At 42.1% G+C, this 15,327-nt stretch overlaps 1 protein-coding gene across 4 annotated transcripts; it reads left to right on the forward strand.

Annotated features, from left to right (window-relative positions):
- The first annotated feature begins 5,640 nt into the window (after window positions 1–5,640).
- On the forward strand, window positions 5,641–13,975 carry CLP1 (cleavage factor polyribonucleotide kinase subunit 1). Of its 4 annotated transcripts, none has more exons than XM_074275529.1 (4): window positions 5,641–5,802; window positions 8,387–9,017; window positions 11,935–12,602; window positions 13,294–13,975. In XM_074275529.1, exons 2-4 carry the CDS (start codon window positions 8,412–8,414, stop codon window positions 13,298–13,300), a joined length of 1,281 nt encoding a protein of 426 aa, XP_074131630.1. In that variant the 5' UTR covers window positions 5,641–5,802; window positions 8,387–8,411; the 3' UTR covers window positions 13,301–13,975. The 4 variants fall into 4 exon arrangements, with proteins under 4 accessions (XP_074131630.1, XP_074131631.1, XP_074131633.1 ...); XM_074275531.1 differs by lacking the exon at window positions 5,641–5,802 and adding an exon at window positions 5,840–6,206; XM_074275530.1 differs by lacking the exon at window positions 13,294–13,975 and having other exon boundaries at window positions 5,644–5,802; window positions 11,935–13,048.
- Window positions 13,976–15,327: the final 1,352 nt, after the last annotated feature.

A 15,327-nucleotide genomic window follows, 5' to 3' on the forward strand; every position in this document is an offset into this window, starting at 1 on the left:
CTCTCTCTCTCTCTCTCTCTCTCTCTCTCTCTCTCTCTCTTCTTTCTCTCTCTCTCTTCTGTCTGTCTCTCTTTTCTTTCTCTCTCTCTCTCTTCTTTCTCTCTCTCTCTTCTCTCTGTCTCTGTCTCTCTCTTTTCTCTCTCTCTCTCTTCTCTCTGTCTCTGTCTCTCTCTTTTCTCTCTCTCTCTCTCTCTCTCTCTCTCTCTCTCTCTCTCTCTCTCTCTCTCTCTCTCTCTCTCTCTCTCTCTCTCTCTCTCTCTCTCTCTCTCTCTCTCTCTCTCTCTCTCTCTCTCTCTCTCTCCCTCTCATTTCTTCTCAAATTGTTAAATTTACATTTACCTGTTTACATTCTAAATCCTTCCCTTCCCCCAAATAGAATGTAAGCTCTTGAAGGGCAGATCATCTTCATTTTTGCCTTTGAATTCACCATGTCTGGAACGTAGGATGAGTTTAATAAAGCTTGTTGGATCAATGATTAGTGTGTATCTGGTCCAGGGGAACGATGACACCTGGTTCATCATGGAACCTATCTCAGCCAGCCCTGGAATCGTTGGATCAGAAGATTTCTCACTAAGTGCCCTCCAATTCATTTCACTAAATAGAGTGTTATACATGTAGAAGTCAGCACCAAAGACAGACCCTGCCCTTGAGGAGGAGATTACATTCTGAAAATGAAATGAAACACTGACATCAATGTACAGAGAAAATTGCTTGTAGGTGGTTTCATTTTTTCTCCTCCCACATGTAAATGCTGAAGAATTTTCAGGTGGGGGAAGGTAAAAATAACAGGAAGAATGACTTGCTAGTAGTAATAAAACCAAAAAAAAAAAAAAAAAAAGTTCTGATCATTTGACTGGGAAAGTATCCCGGAAGAGGAAGAATTTAAACTAAATTCTAACAACAACGAGGAAGAGGAGGAGCCTGTAGTTAAGTAGATTAAGAGCTGTCTTTAGAACTAAGAAGACCTGGATTCAAGATGTCCCTCCTTTAACTTGTATTAACTACACGACTCTTTTAAGTACCTTTCTAAAACAGGAATTCTTAACCTAGGGTCAGTGAGTTTGTTTTAAAATAGTTTAATAATTATGTGCCAATCTACGACCAATAGGTGGCATAGGGGTTTGAATGCTGAGCCAGAAGTCGGGAAAACTCATCTTCCTGAGTTCAAATTCAGCCTCAGACACTTATCTACTTGTGTGACCCTGGGCAAGTCACTTAACCCTGTTTGACTCAGTTTACTCAGCTGGAAGGAAATGGCAAACTATTCCAATATCTTTGCCAAGAAAACTCTAGACCAGGTCATGAAGAGTTGGGCAGGACAGAAAAAAAAAAGTGACTGAACAACAATTTCAGTACAAGTAGTTTCCTTTATAATTCTATTTATTTTATGCATTTAAAATCTATTCCATAGAATTCCAAAGACTTCCAAAGGAGTTTGACATACACACAAAAAAAGGAGAACAAAGCTTGTCAAGAGATTAGAAGTGACGAGAAGAAAGCAAAAATGTTTATTAAGGTATTGTTCTGTGTTCAAGCAGCAGAATGAAGAGAAAGATATAAAATAACAAATGTAAAAGCATACTAAATACCCCATTTTTAATTTCACTAGAAATTCTAAGAAATACAATTTAGAAACTCTAAACTTTCTAAATTCTTTAGAAAACTGGATAGTACAAAGTCTAATGGTCTTTCTTGAGGAAATGGACTAAAGATGACCAAGCTAAGCAATGAAATATAACTCTTGTTCTGCATAAGATAAATATCTTCTCCACCCAAGGGAAAGTCTTCCTCCATGAAAAGGGATACACCCTCTCTTATTTAATTTAGATTCTCCAGGAAGACCTACATTGATTCTTTGAAAGTCCAAGAAGATTGGGGTAGAAATTATCATTGTTCAGATTACTCAAATAAATAAATATGTACACATACCTATATATATATTTACTATTATATACATCTTCAATATGACATAATATATGATATATATACAAATCCACACCCTTCACATAGTGTATGTTCTTTAGAGGCATCTAAGTGGTAAATGGAGTTCTGGGCCTGGAGTCAGGAAGAATTATCTTCAAATCCAGTTTAAGATACATAGTAGCTATATGATCCTGGATGTATCACTTAATCTCTATTTGTCTCAGTTTCCCCAAATGTAAAATGGAGACTAATAACAGCATCAACCTCCCAGGATTCTTATGAGGATAAAATGAGATAATGTTTGGGAAGTCCATAGCTGAGCACTTCATAGGTACTATGAAAGTGCTTATTTTCTTCCCTCCTTGAATATTAACCCAGATGTTATTTTAACTTCTCTTTTCCATATTCAAGATTCTTTAAAATGTTACCTGAAATCATCCTGTGGCAGAGTCACGTTGGAAAGCATGAGAAACAATGCCATTTTGGACATTTTTTTCCAAGCTAGACTTGAATACTAGCTTAATATCAAACAAAATTGCTTCTGTAAGAATTGAGCCTAAAGGCAGCATTAGTATTCCTATTTTCTTTATTTTATTTTCCATAATAACTGACAATTGTATAACAGGATGATCTGGTTATGTCATGTGTATAATTGAGTGGTTTTGCTCTATTTGTTTAAATAGTTTCTTTTACAAATAAGGAATAAGATTTAAAATAAAATAAAGACAAAACAAAACAAAACAAAACAAAACAAAACAAAACAAAACAAAACAAACAAACAAACAAACAAAAAAAAAAACTAGTGGTGGTTTGTTAAAAGGAAAAAAAAACCCCAAAAACAATATATGTGGTGGGATTATGGAATGCAATTAACAACAGCCAGGTGAATTTGTGATTACCAAGGCTTAATTCAGTTCAGTGGTATAATGGGTAGAGAGCTAGAAGAAGAGACTTCTGAAGCAATTGGAATCATTATTAGTTTTGTAAAAAATTAAAAACAATGACTTTTTTTGTCTAGATTTCAACATGCATTTGGTTGGACAACCTCCAGTGTTGGCCAACTGCCCGTCTCTGTCTGGGACAGAGTAACGGATGGATAATGAACTAGTCTCAGAGTTAAAAGAATGAAAATGGTCTGAATTTCAGGAATTATATACCTCTTTTACTGACTCCAAGCTTCCCCAAAGTAAAGGCACATCTTTTCAATACTAATATTGTGGCTGCAAAAAATGGATAAGTAACACCACTGTCCATGAGGAATTAAAGATGATTATTATTTTTAGGTCAAAGATCGACAAAAAGGAATGTGACAGGTGTGGGCTGGCTACTACCCCAAAATCTATCAAGGAAGCCATGAAGAAAGGGTGTTCGGTTCATGTGTAAAAAGTAAGGGTGAAGCTCAACAGCCAGAATGAGTACTTCATCGGTATCTGGAAATGGCAGGAGAAATTGAGAAATCCTCTAATACATTGACTGTACCCCTCAGATTCTTCATCGACAAAGTAAATTGAAAAAGAAAATGGCAAAGGACTCTTTTTACCAAGAAAACCCCAAATGGGATCACCAAGGGTCTAGACTCGAAAACAAACTAACCTATTCTGAGCTTCCTTTAAGGAAGCAAACTTTAGGGAGAACAGAGGCAAGCATGGATGGGATTAGATCGTTTCATTGAAGGAAATTTTTCGAACTGATGACATCACAGACCCACTGGAAAGTCATTGAGTTTCATTAAATTGCAGTCTTATCATTTCTCATACAATAGGCAAATTAGTGTCTCTAATTCTTGCTTACTTCATAGCTAGACTTTAAAATGGGGTAGTGCTTTGCAAAATTTATAGTACTATCAGTTAACATTTTAATTAATTAATCATTAAAATTATTTTTGCAAGGTCTCTCAGTAGACCTCGAAAAAATACAAAAACCATATAAAAAAAAGCTTTCATTCTACATTTACACAAATAAGGAAATTCAAGCTAATCTGAAGGCAGAAGCCACTAATAAAAGAAGACTCCAGAAAGACTTCCTGCAGAGAGAGTGTCTGAGATAATTTTAATATTAGCTCGGGATAGATTAGTTTGTTGTTGAGCCTTGTTCTACTCTTGGGGACCCCATTTGGGATTTTCTTAGCAACCTACCGGAGTGGTTTGCCATTTCTTTCTCTAGCTGAGAGAGGAGGGAGCTGAGGCAGGCAGAGGTAAGTGACTTGCTTAGGGTCACACAGCCAGTGAGCATTTATATCAGATTGGATCCCAGGAAGAAGAGTTTTCCCGACTTCAGTCTTGACGTTCTATTTGTCCTATAGATTAGTTCGTGGGTTCCTACTTCTCTAGAGAAGAGATATTAAATAAAAGGATCACAGCTGGAAGAGACATTAGAGATCATTGTTATCCAACTCACTCATTTGCCGATGAGGAAATTGAAGCTCAAAGATGTGAATTTATTTGCCCAAAATCACACTGATTTGTGGATTATGAGAATTCTCACAAATACCCCCACCGTACCATAAAGTAACTAGTATCCGATGTTTTGTCTTTGTTTAATAGCTGAGGAAGCTGACCCTGAGGGACAAGGTTAGGTAAGCAGTAATTTGTGAGGAAGTGATATTGAAAGCCACGAGATATTAGAGAAACATTATTAATATCAGATATTGACCATCAGCTACATTACTCTCTACCCTGCCCCTTAAAGAAGGAACTTTGCCTGGCCCTTTACGGAGATCTCCTCATCTCTCTGCATCCACATCCACCCCCCATAAAGCTATAAAACTCATGTTCATAAAATACAGACCTGCCCATGTCACCCTCCTACTCAATGACCAGAGGTTCTGTTTTCCTTAAAAAACTTGACCTAATTGGCTCTCTGTATTAAAAGGGCTGATAGCGATTTTCTGCATGTAACGTTATTCTCATTTTTTACCTTGAGTCCATCAGTCAGTCTACAAGCATTTATTAAGCACCTACTGAGTGCCAGGCACTATGCAAAGTAAGCTCTGGAGGCCTTCGGGAGATAGCAGAGAAGTAACATGATTTGCTTAATTATCCAGTGTAAATTGCAAAAGTGGGATTTGACCTGATCCAAGATTCCAAATCCTTAGTCCCACACCCTCTAAGATAATCTCCAGATTATTCTGCATTACATATGTTTATATGTCCTTTATTCTGAATTATATGTAACTGTTTACATGTTGTCTCTTCAGATTGTCAGTTTCTCGAGAGTAAGAATTGTTGTTTCTGCTTTTCTTTGTAGCCCAAGTATATAGTAAGTGCTTAATCAATGCTTGCTAACTTGATTAAGTAGGCGTTTAATAAGTGCCTGCTATTTCATTGAAAGCTGAAAGATTCCTTAGTAATAATAATTAGTTGAGGTTTATGCAGGACTTTGTTTTACAAAAACCTCTTAGTTTGAGCTTTTGTAGACATCTAGACCAAATAGTCCTCTCCAGATTTATAGATGGGGAAAACTGAGGATCAGAGAGGTTATTTCCTCAATGTTTTCCACCGTCGGAGGAGGGACCGAAAGCAAAAAAGTGCACGTTGCGACAACTGGGGTGTGAGCGCGGAGGTAGAAGGAAAGGCACGAGGCCCAGCAACAGCCGACTGTTGATGTGTTTGTTCCATAGCCAATCGGGAGAAGAGGATTAGGTCCCGCCCCTCCCCATATGCTCCGCCCTCTCAGGCGCCGTCGCATGCAAACAATCGACCAGACTCCAACACCCAGGAAGCATCGCGCGACGTCGCGTGGATCAGGTGAGCGACGGACCAGAACCTCATTTCCCAGGAGGCCCCGCGCGCATAGCCGGAAGCTCAGGATTCTCTACCTCGCTGGCTTCCTCTTCCTCGCGGAAGAGCCGCGAGGGCTCTGGTTTCCGGCGAGGCTCCGGTGAGTGTCTTTTACGTGGGGTATAGTGGTTCTTCTCCCTGGGGGAAGCGGTGTTTGTTGTCCTTCGCCTCAGAAGGGGGGTGAGGACGCTCGCTCACTGGCGTTGGAAGCGAAGGAAAAGGACAACCTCCTTCGGCTTCTGGGGGGGGAGCTCCTGAGAGGGGTTCCTCTCCGACTGCGTCCTCACGTGACCACCGAGCTTGTCACGTGACCACAGCCCCCAGTCTTACGCGGGGAATCTGCGGCGCGGACGATGAATTCAAATCCAGACCGGCTTAGAGCCGTTCTAGGCTAGCCCCTTATGTAGCTAGAAGAAACCGGCCGGAGGACGGGCTCCAGCTTGGAGGGTTAGAGCTGGAAAGGGCCTTAGGAGAAGTCATCTCGTGCGGTCTGTCGTAGTGAAGGTAACGGGAGAGGAGCCGGGAACGGCTAGGGGCCCTCCCACTCTTGTGGGCGAGCCGTGGGCCGAAGACGGATGGATCCGATGGACCTACTTCTCCGTCGGTCTAAGGGTGGGGGAGGGGAGCGTTCTGCCCGCACTCTTGTTTATTCTTGTGTCAGTTTCCGGACCGTGACTTTTTTGCTTTGTGTCCCCAGGGTTAGCTGAGGGCCTAGCTGGAAGCGTGTGCCAGAAAACTTGTTTCTGTCTTATTGGTGGGGAAATGGAGGGTTATCTTTGGAGATTTAAGAGACTTGGAGAAGTGGGGAGACATTAATTAATGTCTTTGCACATGCATATAAACGTGCTTGGAAAATGGTACTTAGGGGCCGCTAGGGGGCGCAGTGGAGAGAGCCCCAGCCCTGAAGTCGGGAGGACCCGAGTTCAAATCTGGTCTCAGACACTTAACACTTCTAGCTGTGGGACCCTGGGCAAGTCACTTAACCCCGATTGCCTCAGCACAAAGAAAAGGAAAGGAAAAAGAATGGTATTTGGACTCGGAGATCTTTGTTTTGAATCTGAATTGGCCACCTGACTCGGAATCAGGAAGACCTCAGCAGCAGCACTCTTCTTTTCAAGCTTCAGTTGACTTAATTGTACAATGGAAAAGTTGGTCCAAATTACCTTAAGGTCCCTTGTAACTGACTCATGTGATGTTACTGGTGTAATGGGGAAGAAAGGGCCTGTAAAACTAATGGACTTAAGTAGATAACTTTCTGTGTTATTTTGGGGAAGTCACTTCATCTTCATCAGTCACTTTTATCTGTAAGATAAGAGGGTTTTACTTCCCAGATTTTTTACTCTCACAGCTTGCAGTTCTGTGACTTATCCTGTGTAGGCTTGACAAAGAGAATTATGTAGCTGGCTCCTATCCTTGAACTTAACATTCTGTTACAGGAAGTAAAACAATAAAGTAGGATGTGAATGAAAGAGGGAACAACCATCAGCACCACCACTAAAATGCGTGTGGTGACTTAGGGTAACAAAACCTTCTCGGATCTAACTTAACCTTTAAAACAGACACATAAGCTTATTGTTTATCCCGTTTTCAGATGAGGAAACTCAGGTCCAGAGAAGATTTCTGGGCTTGCCCAAGTTCCCGAAGCTAATCAGTGTCAGAGAGACAGATTTGAACCCAGGTCCTGCCAATTCCATATCTAGCGCTGTTACTTCTGACATGCAGGCTAGGAGTGAGTGCCATGTATCTCCCTATTCCTGGTTCTTGTTTCCTTCTCCCCTACTTCAATAAAAATAGCGTTTGTGTGGCATTTTAAAGTTTACCAAGTATTTTGCATATTTGATCTGACCACTATGTTAAGAAGTAGATGATATTATTGTCCCCATTTTACTCTTGGAGGAAACTGAGTCCAGAGGAATTAAGTGGTGTGTCATGCTGTGTCTAAGTCAGAATTTGGGTTTATGTCTTTTCTGACACCAAGCTTTCTAAGCCCTCTGTGATCTTGGGCTCTGCATAGAGGAGCCACTTAAATGTTCCTTAATTTGAGTCCAGCTCAGACTGTTTGCCAGATGGGAAGGTTCTCCATTGTCTGGCCTCATTGTGCCTTTCCTGCTTTATCTCATTTTACTCAGTTCTGTGGCTTATGTGCTTCAGCCCAGAGGGTACATGATACATATTTCCCAATTATATTTTAATCTAGTTCAGATCCCACCACTCAGTGTGTTTGATGGCCCTGTTCTAGCTAAATCGGTCCACTGAGAGCCTTACCTTCAATGTGTTCCATTTTTTTGCTGCTGTGTCTTTACCCACATTCTTCCATTTGCTTAGAATGTCCTTCCTTTTCTGGCCTGTTGAATTCCTGTTCACCTTTAAAATTCAGTCTTCTCTAAAAACAAACCAACCTTCCCTAATTGTTGATTTGACATTCAGTTTGGGAACCCATAAAATCTCGTTTGGCAACTCTATGATGAATATAGGAAAAATTACATATTAGTTTTTCTGTGCTTGTGTCTTGTACGTAGATGAAGTTTTATGAGAGTAGGGACTGTGCCTTAAGTAAAACTTTTCTCTCCCCCACAGGATCTAGCACAGTGATTTGCAGGAGTAGCTGTCTAATAAATGTTTTTTGTAAAAATAAATGACTCAGTTTTTCCTTTGTCCTCTAATCTTTGACCTGTGTGCTTCAGAGACAGTGCCCACACAGAAGAGAAGATGGCAGAAGAATCCAATGATGAAAAGAAGCCACTGACTAAGTTTGAATTAGAACGGGAGACAGAACTGCGTTTTGAGGTGGAGGCCTCGCAGTCGGCCCAGCTGGAGCTCCTGGCCGGCATGGCCGAGATCTTTGGCACAGAACTGACCCGAAACAAAAAGTTCACTTTTGATGCGGGTGCCAAAGTTGCCGTCTTCACTTGGCATGGGTGTTCCCTCCAGCTGAGTGGGCGCACCGAGGTGGCTTATGTCTCCAAGGACACCCCCATGCTCCTCTATCTTAACACTCACACGGCCCTGGAACAGATGAGACGACAAGCAGAGCGCGAGGAAGAGCGAGGTCCTCGAGTGATGGTAGTCGGCCCCACCGATGTGGGCAAGTCCACAGTGTGCCGCCTCTTACTCAATTATGCCGTGCGACTAGGCCGGCGGCCCACCTATGTGGAGCTGGATGTAGGCCAAGGCTCTGTGTCCATTCCTGGAACCATGGGAGCTCTTTACATTGAGCGACCCGCTGATGTAGAGGAGGGCTTCTCTATCCAGGCCCCTCTGGTCTATCATTTTGGCTCCACTACACCTGGTACCAACATCAAGCTTTACAATAAGGTAAGATCTAAATTGGGATGGAGAAAGGGGCTGCTGTTGGGGATGAAAACTCTGGGGATGCTTTTCAGCTGGTTAAAACCTGCTATCCTTCCGTTTGCTGTGTGGCTTATATTAATCCACCCATACTTACCATACTTGTATGTGTATGAACGGATATCTGGGTGCATGTGCATGCACATGTATACATTTGAGTTTTGCCAAAAGTTTTGAAAAGCATGTTTTTGTTGGTTGGTGAAGTTTATCTCACAGGTAAGTACATAATGCTTTGGAGAGGGGGAACGAGACAATAATTCCAAAACTACCTTGATTTTCAACCATGTTGATTTAATATTTAGTCCAAACTATTACTGAAAAGAAATTAATGATCAGGTTTGTTTTTTTTTTTTGTTGTTTGTTTTATTTTTTTTAACATAGGCAATTGGGGTTAAGTGACTTGCCCAGGGTCACACAGCTAGAAGTGTTAAGTGTCTGAGGTCAGATTTGAACTTAGGTCCTTCTGACTTCAGGGCTAGTGGCTTTCTACTGCGCCACCTAGTTGTCCCTGCTGTGTGGAGTAAGATATGGTGAAGAACTTACAGATTAAGCACATATTGATCAGAGACTGCTAGCTAACCTAAGCCAGACCTATAGGCCCCAGTCATGTGAGGGCCTAAGCTGCATTCCATTGTCCAGAGAAAAGATTGGGAGCATAAAAGTGGCTGAAGAGGCTATAAATACCTTGTCCGCTGCATTCCACTGACCAAATGAGGGGTGCAGATATGACCAATCACAACCTGTGGAGGGTGGGATTTTGAGGTTCTTTGTATGAAATAAAAGCTGTGAACATTTTCAAGGGAATGGCTCTCTCCTGCTGTGAATTTGGCTCCCAGACCAGGATGGGGTCCGCTTCTCGAGATTCTAATGAATAATTCTGCTTTTCTATGAGTGATCTCTGAGTAGACATTTTTGGATAGGATTTTCTATCCCTCACACTGCTCTTGTGTATTTTTACCAAACTTGAAAATCTTCAAGTGTTCTCTTGTCTCTCTCTTTTTGAGTACCAGCCTAAGCTAGATTCTGAAAGGGCATGCATAGATTGGTCTCAGGGGTTTCTTCTGGAGGAGTTCAGAACTTATTTTTTTTTTTTTTTTTTTTTTTTTTTTTTTTTTTTTTTGGGTTCTATTTATTTTTATTATTATTTTTTTAATTTTTTATTTTATTTTATAATTATAACATTTTTTAACAGTACATATGCATGGGTAATTTTTTACCACATTATCCCTTGCACTTACTTCTATTCAGATTTTTTCCCTTCCTCCCCCAACCCCCTCCCCCAGATGGCAAGCAGTCTTATATATGTTAAATATATTACAGTATAATTTAGATACAATATATGTGTGTAGAACCGAATTTTTTTGTTGCACAGGAAGAATTGGATTCAGAAGGTAAAAATAACAGTTTACATTCATTTCCCAGTGTTCCTTTTCTGGATGTAGCTGGTTCTGTCCATCATTAATCAATTGGAATTGGATTAGTTCTTCTCTATGTTGAAGAAATCCACTTCCATCAGCATACATCCTCGTACAGTATCATTGTTGAAGTGTATAATGATCTTCTGGTTCTGCTCATTTCACTCAGCATCAGTTGATGTAAGTCTCTCCAAGCCTCTCTGTATTTCTCCTGTTGGTCATTTCTTATAGAACAATAATATTCCATAACATTCATATACCATAGTTTACCCAACCATTCTCCAATTGATGGACATCCATTCATCTTCCAACTTCTAGCCACTATGAAAAGGGCTGCCACAAACATTTTGGCACATACAGGACCCTTTCCCTTCTCTAGTAGTTCCTTGGGGTATAAGCCCAGTAGTAGTATGGCTGGGTCAAAGGGTATGCACATTTTGATAACTTTTTGGGCATAATTCCAGATTGCTCTCCAGAATGGTTGGATTCTTTCACAACTCCACCAACAATGCATCAGTGTCCCAGTTTTCCCACAGCCCCTCCAACATTCATCGTTATTTGTTCCTGTCATCTTAGCCAATCTGACAGGTGTGTAATGATACCTCAGAGTTGTCTTAATTTGCATTTCTCTGATCAATAGTGATTTGGAACACTCTTTCATATGAGTGGAAATAGTTTTAATTTCATCATCTGAAAATTGTCTGTTCATATCCTTTGACCATTTATCAATTGGAGAATGGCTTGATTTCTTATAAATTAAAGTCAATTCTCTGTATATTTTGGAGATGAGGCCTTTATCAGAACCTTTAACTGTAAAAATTTTTTCCCAATTTGTTACTTCCCTTCTAATCTTGTTTGCATTAGTTTTGTTTGTGCAGAAACTTTTTAATTTGGTGTAATCAAAATGTTCTATTTTGTGATCAATAATGGTCTCTAGTTCTCCCTTGGACACAAACTCCTTCCTCCTCCACAAGTCTGAGAGGTAAACCATCCCATGTTCCTCCAATTTATTTATGATTTCGTTCTTTATGCCTAAATCTTGGACCCATTTTGATCTAATCTTAGTATGTGGTGTTAAATGTGGGTCCATGCCTAGTTTCTGCCATACGAGTTCAGAACTTATTGGTGAAGGCAGCATTCCCACACCAATAAAACCATGGATCCCAGGTTGAAAAGTGATCTGGACATTGGATGTTGAATAAGTGAAATTGGGTTTGAATCCCAGCCTAGCCATGGAATACTTGTGCAAAGTATTAAGATATTTGGGCAAGTTGCTGGATTTGCTAGGCTTCAGGTGAAATGGCCCTGGAGGTCCTTTACATCTTTAAAGCTGATTATCTACTTAGGGGCCTGACTGAAAATAAGTGGGCAATGCTGAAAATCAGGTTGAAAATCACAACAAGATTGGGACAGAACAGTTAGAAGTTTGAAGTAGATCTGCCTCTCATGCTGATCCTTCTTTGTTGCAGATTACATCACGACTGGCAGATGTCTTCAATCAACGCTGTGAGGTGAATCGCCGAGCCTCTGTCAGTGGCTGCGTCATTAACACCTGTGGATGGGTCAAGGGCTCTGGTTACCAGGCCTTGGTGCATGCCGCTTCTGCTTTTGAGGTGGACGTGGTGGTAGTGCTGGACCAGGAGCGACTGTACAATGAGCTGAAACGGGACTTGCCCCACTTTGTGCGAACCGTTCTACTCCCCAAGTCAGGAGGCGTGGTTGAACGATCAAAGGACTTCCGGCGAGAATATAGGGATGAGCGCATCAGAGAATATTTTTATGGTTTCCGAGGCTGTTTTTATCCCCATGCCTTCAATGTCAAATTCTCCGATGTGAAAATCTACAAGGTGGGGGCTCCCACCATCCCAGACTCATGTCTCCCTTTGGGAATGTCACAGGAGGACAATCAACTGAAACTGGTACCAGTTACCCCGGGGCGAGACATGGTGCATCACCTCTTGAGTGTCAGCACAGCTGAGGGCACTGAGGAGAACATCTCTGAGACCAGTGTGGCTGGCTTCATTGTGGTGACTAGTGTGGACCTGGAGCACCAGGTTTTTACTGTGCTCTCTCCAGCCCCTCGTCCACTGCCTAAGAACTTCCTCCTCATCATGGACATCCGCTTCATGGATCTCAAGTAGGGATTTCTGCATGCGTCAGAGGGACCCTCCACATACATCCACAGGGGGGAGGGCTCAGGTAGTTGGAGGCTCTTGTGGCCAGAAACTCCTGGGTAAAACTGGTTTAGTGGGAAACAGATAGGCCACCTTTGAGAAAACTAATGGTAACCTGACCCTTTGAAATTGTATTTTCCTCTTGGTACAAGACAGGTAACTTGGCCCCAGAGTAGATCTGGGATGCCAGCTGGGATTTTCAAAGACCTGGGGAAACACTATTTCACTATGTTACTAGGTGGTCTACTTATGTTCTTCCTTTTGGCTTCATATCCTTAACTTATATTTCACACACTATCTTTTTGTCTTTGTCCGTGGTGGGAGTACAAATTGAAGGACATCTTTCAGGAGAGTTCAAACTTTTAAAAAAGATTTTTCTAGTTTTAATAAATATTTTTGCAGCCCTTCACCCACGAGTGTGTGATTGATTCTTAAGTTCTTGAGGGGGGCAAAAATAAGAGGGTATGTGTCTATTTGGTTAAGATTGTAACAGCTCAGAACTAATACCAAGAGACAATAGGGAAGGTCCTGCAAGAGACACCCGATTCTCTGCCTTCTGGGCACAGGCGCTCTTAGCTTTGGACCTGTAGATCCCCTAGGAGTCTGGTTGGTGAGTTTATTGTATTGGTTCTCTTTTCCTTTGCACTTGGCCAGGCGCTGAATCTGCTGTCGACACCAGCCTTACCGAGGACAATTCAAGAGGCAGGCAATAAATGTGGGGGCAAAGTGTCAGATGCGCCCATCATCTTCAAGAGAGAGCTGCAGAGGAGAGTAAAACAAAAACTATCTCCCCTGTTGCCTATCTTGATACTTGGAGCCAATCCTTGCTTCAAACTTCAAGGTAATTTAAGCCTTAACATGGCAAAGAGCCAGACAGCCCATTCCTCTTGGAGAGCCAGCTTCGTTTCTAGGTAGGACGACATCATTTAATAGACAAATTGTCAAATGATACTATTCCTTCAAACCCGTGGTATGTGTAGGCACACCTTGGTCATCTCTGTACAGTTCCCTACCCCTCCGTCTCAGAGGGACCCAATACCTTGCCACATGTGGCTAGGAGATGATGATGCGCTTTGAAAAAATACCCAAAGTGTGTTCTATTATTCTTTGATGCCCTCCTAACAGAGGCGATACTTAGTTCAAGGATCAGTGGATTGCTTTGCTACTTCTGTTAAAATGTAAAGCTGAAAACTAGATTTACCTCTAGATATGTCATAATGTTTGTGGAATGTACCCCAATAGAGCTGCTGAAAGTTGAGTTTATATGCTGAACATTGTGAGTAGCCTATCCAGTGCTAGCTACATAACAGGTGCTCAATAAATTTTGGCTAATGAAGCTTCTTTTTCCCATAGCAATTTCCATCATTAAGCTGGTATTCCCTTTCTAACTTGTGAGGACCTGGCACTTCAGGAGATGCTTCCCTCCACATAGAGGGTGTTGATGATCTTTTTCATCAGCAGCTATCAATAGGGCAGATTTGGGGACACTTTGATCTGTTATTGTTAGGAGTTAAGGGAATATGGGCTTTTAAAAAAAATTATTGATCCTTTTTGTTTTATAGCACTTCCATTTTGAATGCATTCCTCCTCCTTTCCATCCTTCCTATCTATACTCGTTTAACAAAATTCTTTAAAGGGGACACAGCAGGTGCCACAGCCAAATCTTTAAAGCCATGGAACATCGAAAAAGAAATCCGAGGCAGCTCGGTGGCGCAGTGGCTAGAGCACCAGCCCTGAAGACGGGAGGACCCGAGTTCAAATTTGATTTCAGACACTTCACACTTCCTAGCTGTGTGACCCTGAGCAAATCACTTAACCACAATTGCCTTAACAAAATTAAAAAAAAGAAAGAAAAATCTGAGAACTGAACTTGACAGGGATCCTCCTTTAAGGAAACGTTTCAAAACACTCCAAAGCTCTTTGCAAACGTAAATAGCAATAATCCTGTCCCGTGTGTCTTAGATACTTCCTAGTTCTTTTCCGTGGAGCTTAGCGGCTTTGGTGTTTTCTCACACGGTATTGGTAAAAGCAGACAGTTCTTTTGAATCACTTGGAAGAAGGATAAAACAGTCCCTTGGCCAGAGATCTTGAGCCGCTGGAATTAAATGCCAGGAGGAAACTAGGTCGTGGAGCCTTTACTCACTCTGGTAGCCTCTTGGCCACGTTACCTAGTGCTGAAACATTAGTAATGCAGATTTGTAGTCGTGGAAGGAGTCACGTCTCTCTCCAGGGCTTTTCAGGGCCTCCTGTGGGGCAGAGGTGCAGAGATGTCCAGGGGCCTCAGGCTGTCCCAGGGGCCCCTGCTCTCAGGCAGAACTGGCCTCCGAGAGGGTCTCCGCCGCTCTTTGCCAGTCTTGCTGGATCCTCGCAGAGCCCCATCGGACCTTGCTATGGTTCTCATTAGTACCATTTTACAGATGGATAAAGTGAGGAGAGCGCCCAACTCCAACGTCTGCATCCTGCCCAGGCTAGTCTACTTTCCTGAGAAGCCCTTACTTTGGAAGCACCCCAGCCACCCACCCACCTGGGCAGTCTTCTAAAAGCTGCCCGGGAGTTCTACACCCTGCCCCCCGGGCCCCTTCCTCTGAGACAGTCGGGGAGTCTGCCGCACCGGTTGCCCCACCCTCCCAGGTCGTCTGAACCCGAAGTTTCCTCTCCTTTGGATCGTCTTCCTGATAGCTCCCCCGC

This window comes from Sminthopsis crassicaudata, chromosome 6 (genome assembly GCF_048593235.1).
Source record: "Sminthopsis crassicaudata isolate SCR6 chromosome 6, ASM4859323v1, whole genome shotgun sequence".
Lineage (NCBI taxonomy): Eukaryota > Metazoa > Chordata > Mammalia > Dasyuromorphia > Dasyuridae > Sminthopsis > Sminthopsis crassicaudata.

What these genes read in the sequence shown, in the direction of transcription:
- CLP1 (XM_074275529.1), top strand. Translation starts at nt 8,412, where the DNA reads ATGGCAGAAGAATCCAATGATGAAAAGAAGCCACTGACTAAGTTTGAA. An exon ending in ACATCAAGCTTTACAATAAG is followed by an intron (nt 9,018 to 11,934) that starts GTAAGATCTAAA and finishes TCTTTGTTGCAG; the next exon opens with ATTACATCACGACTGGCAGA.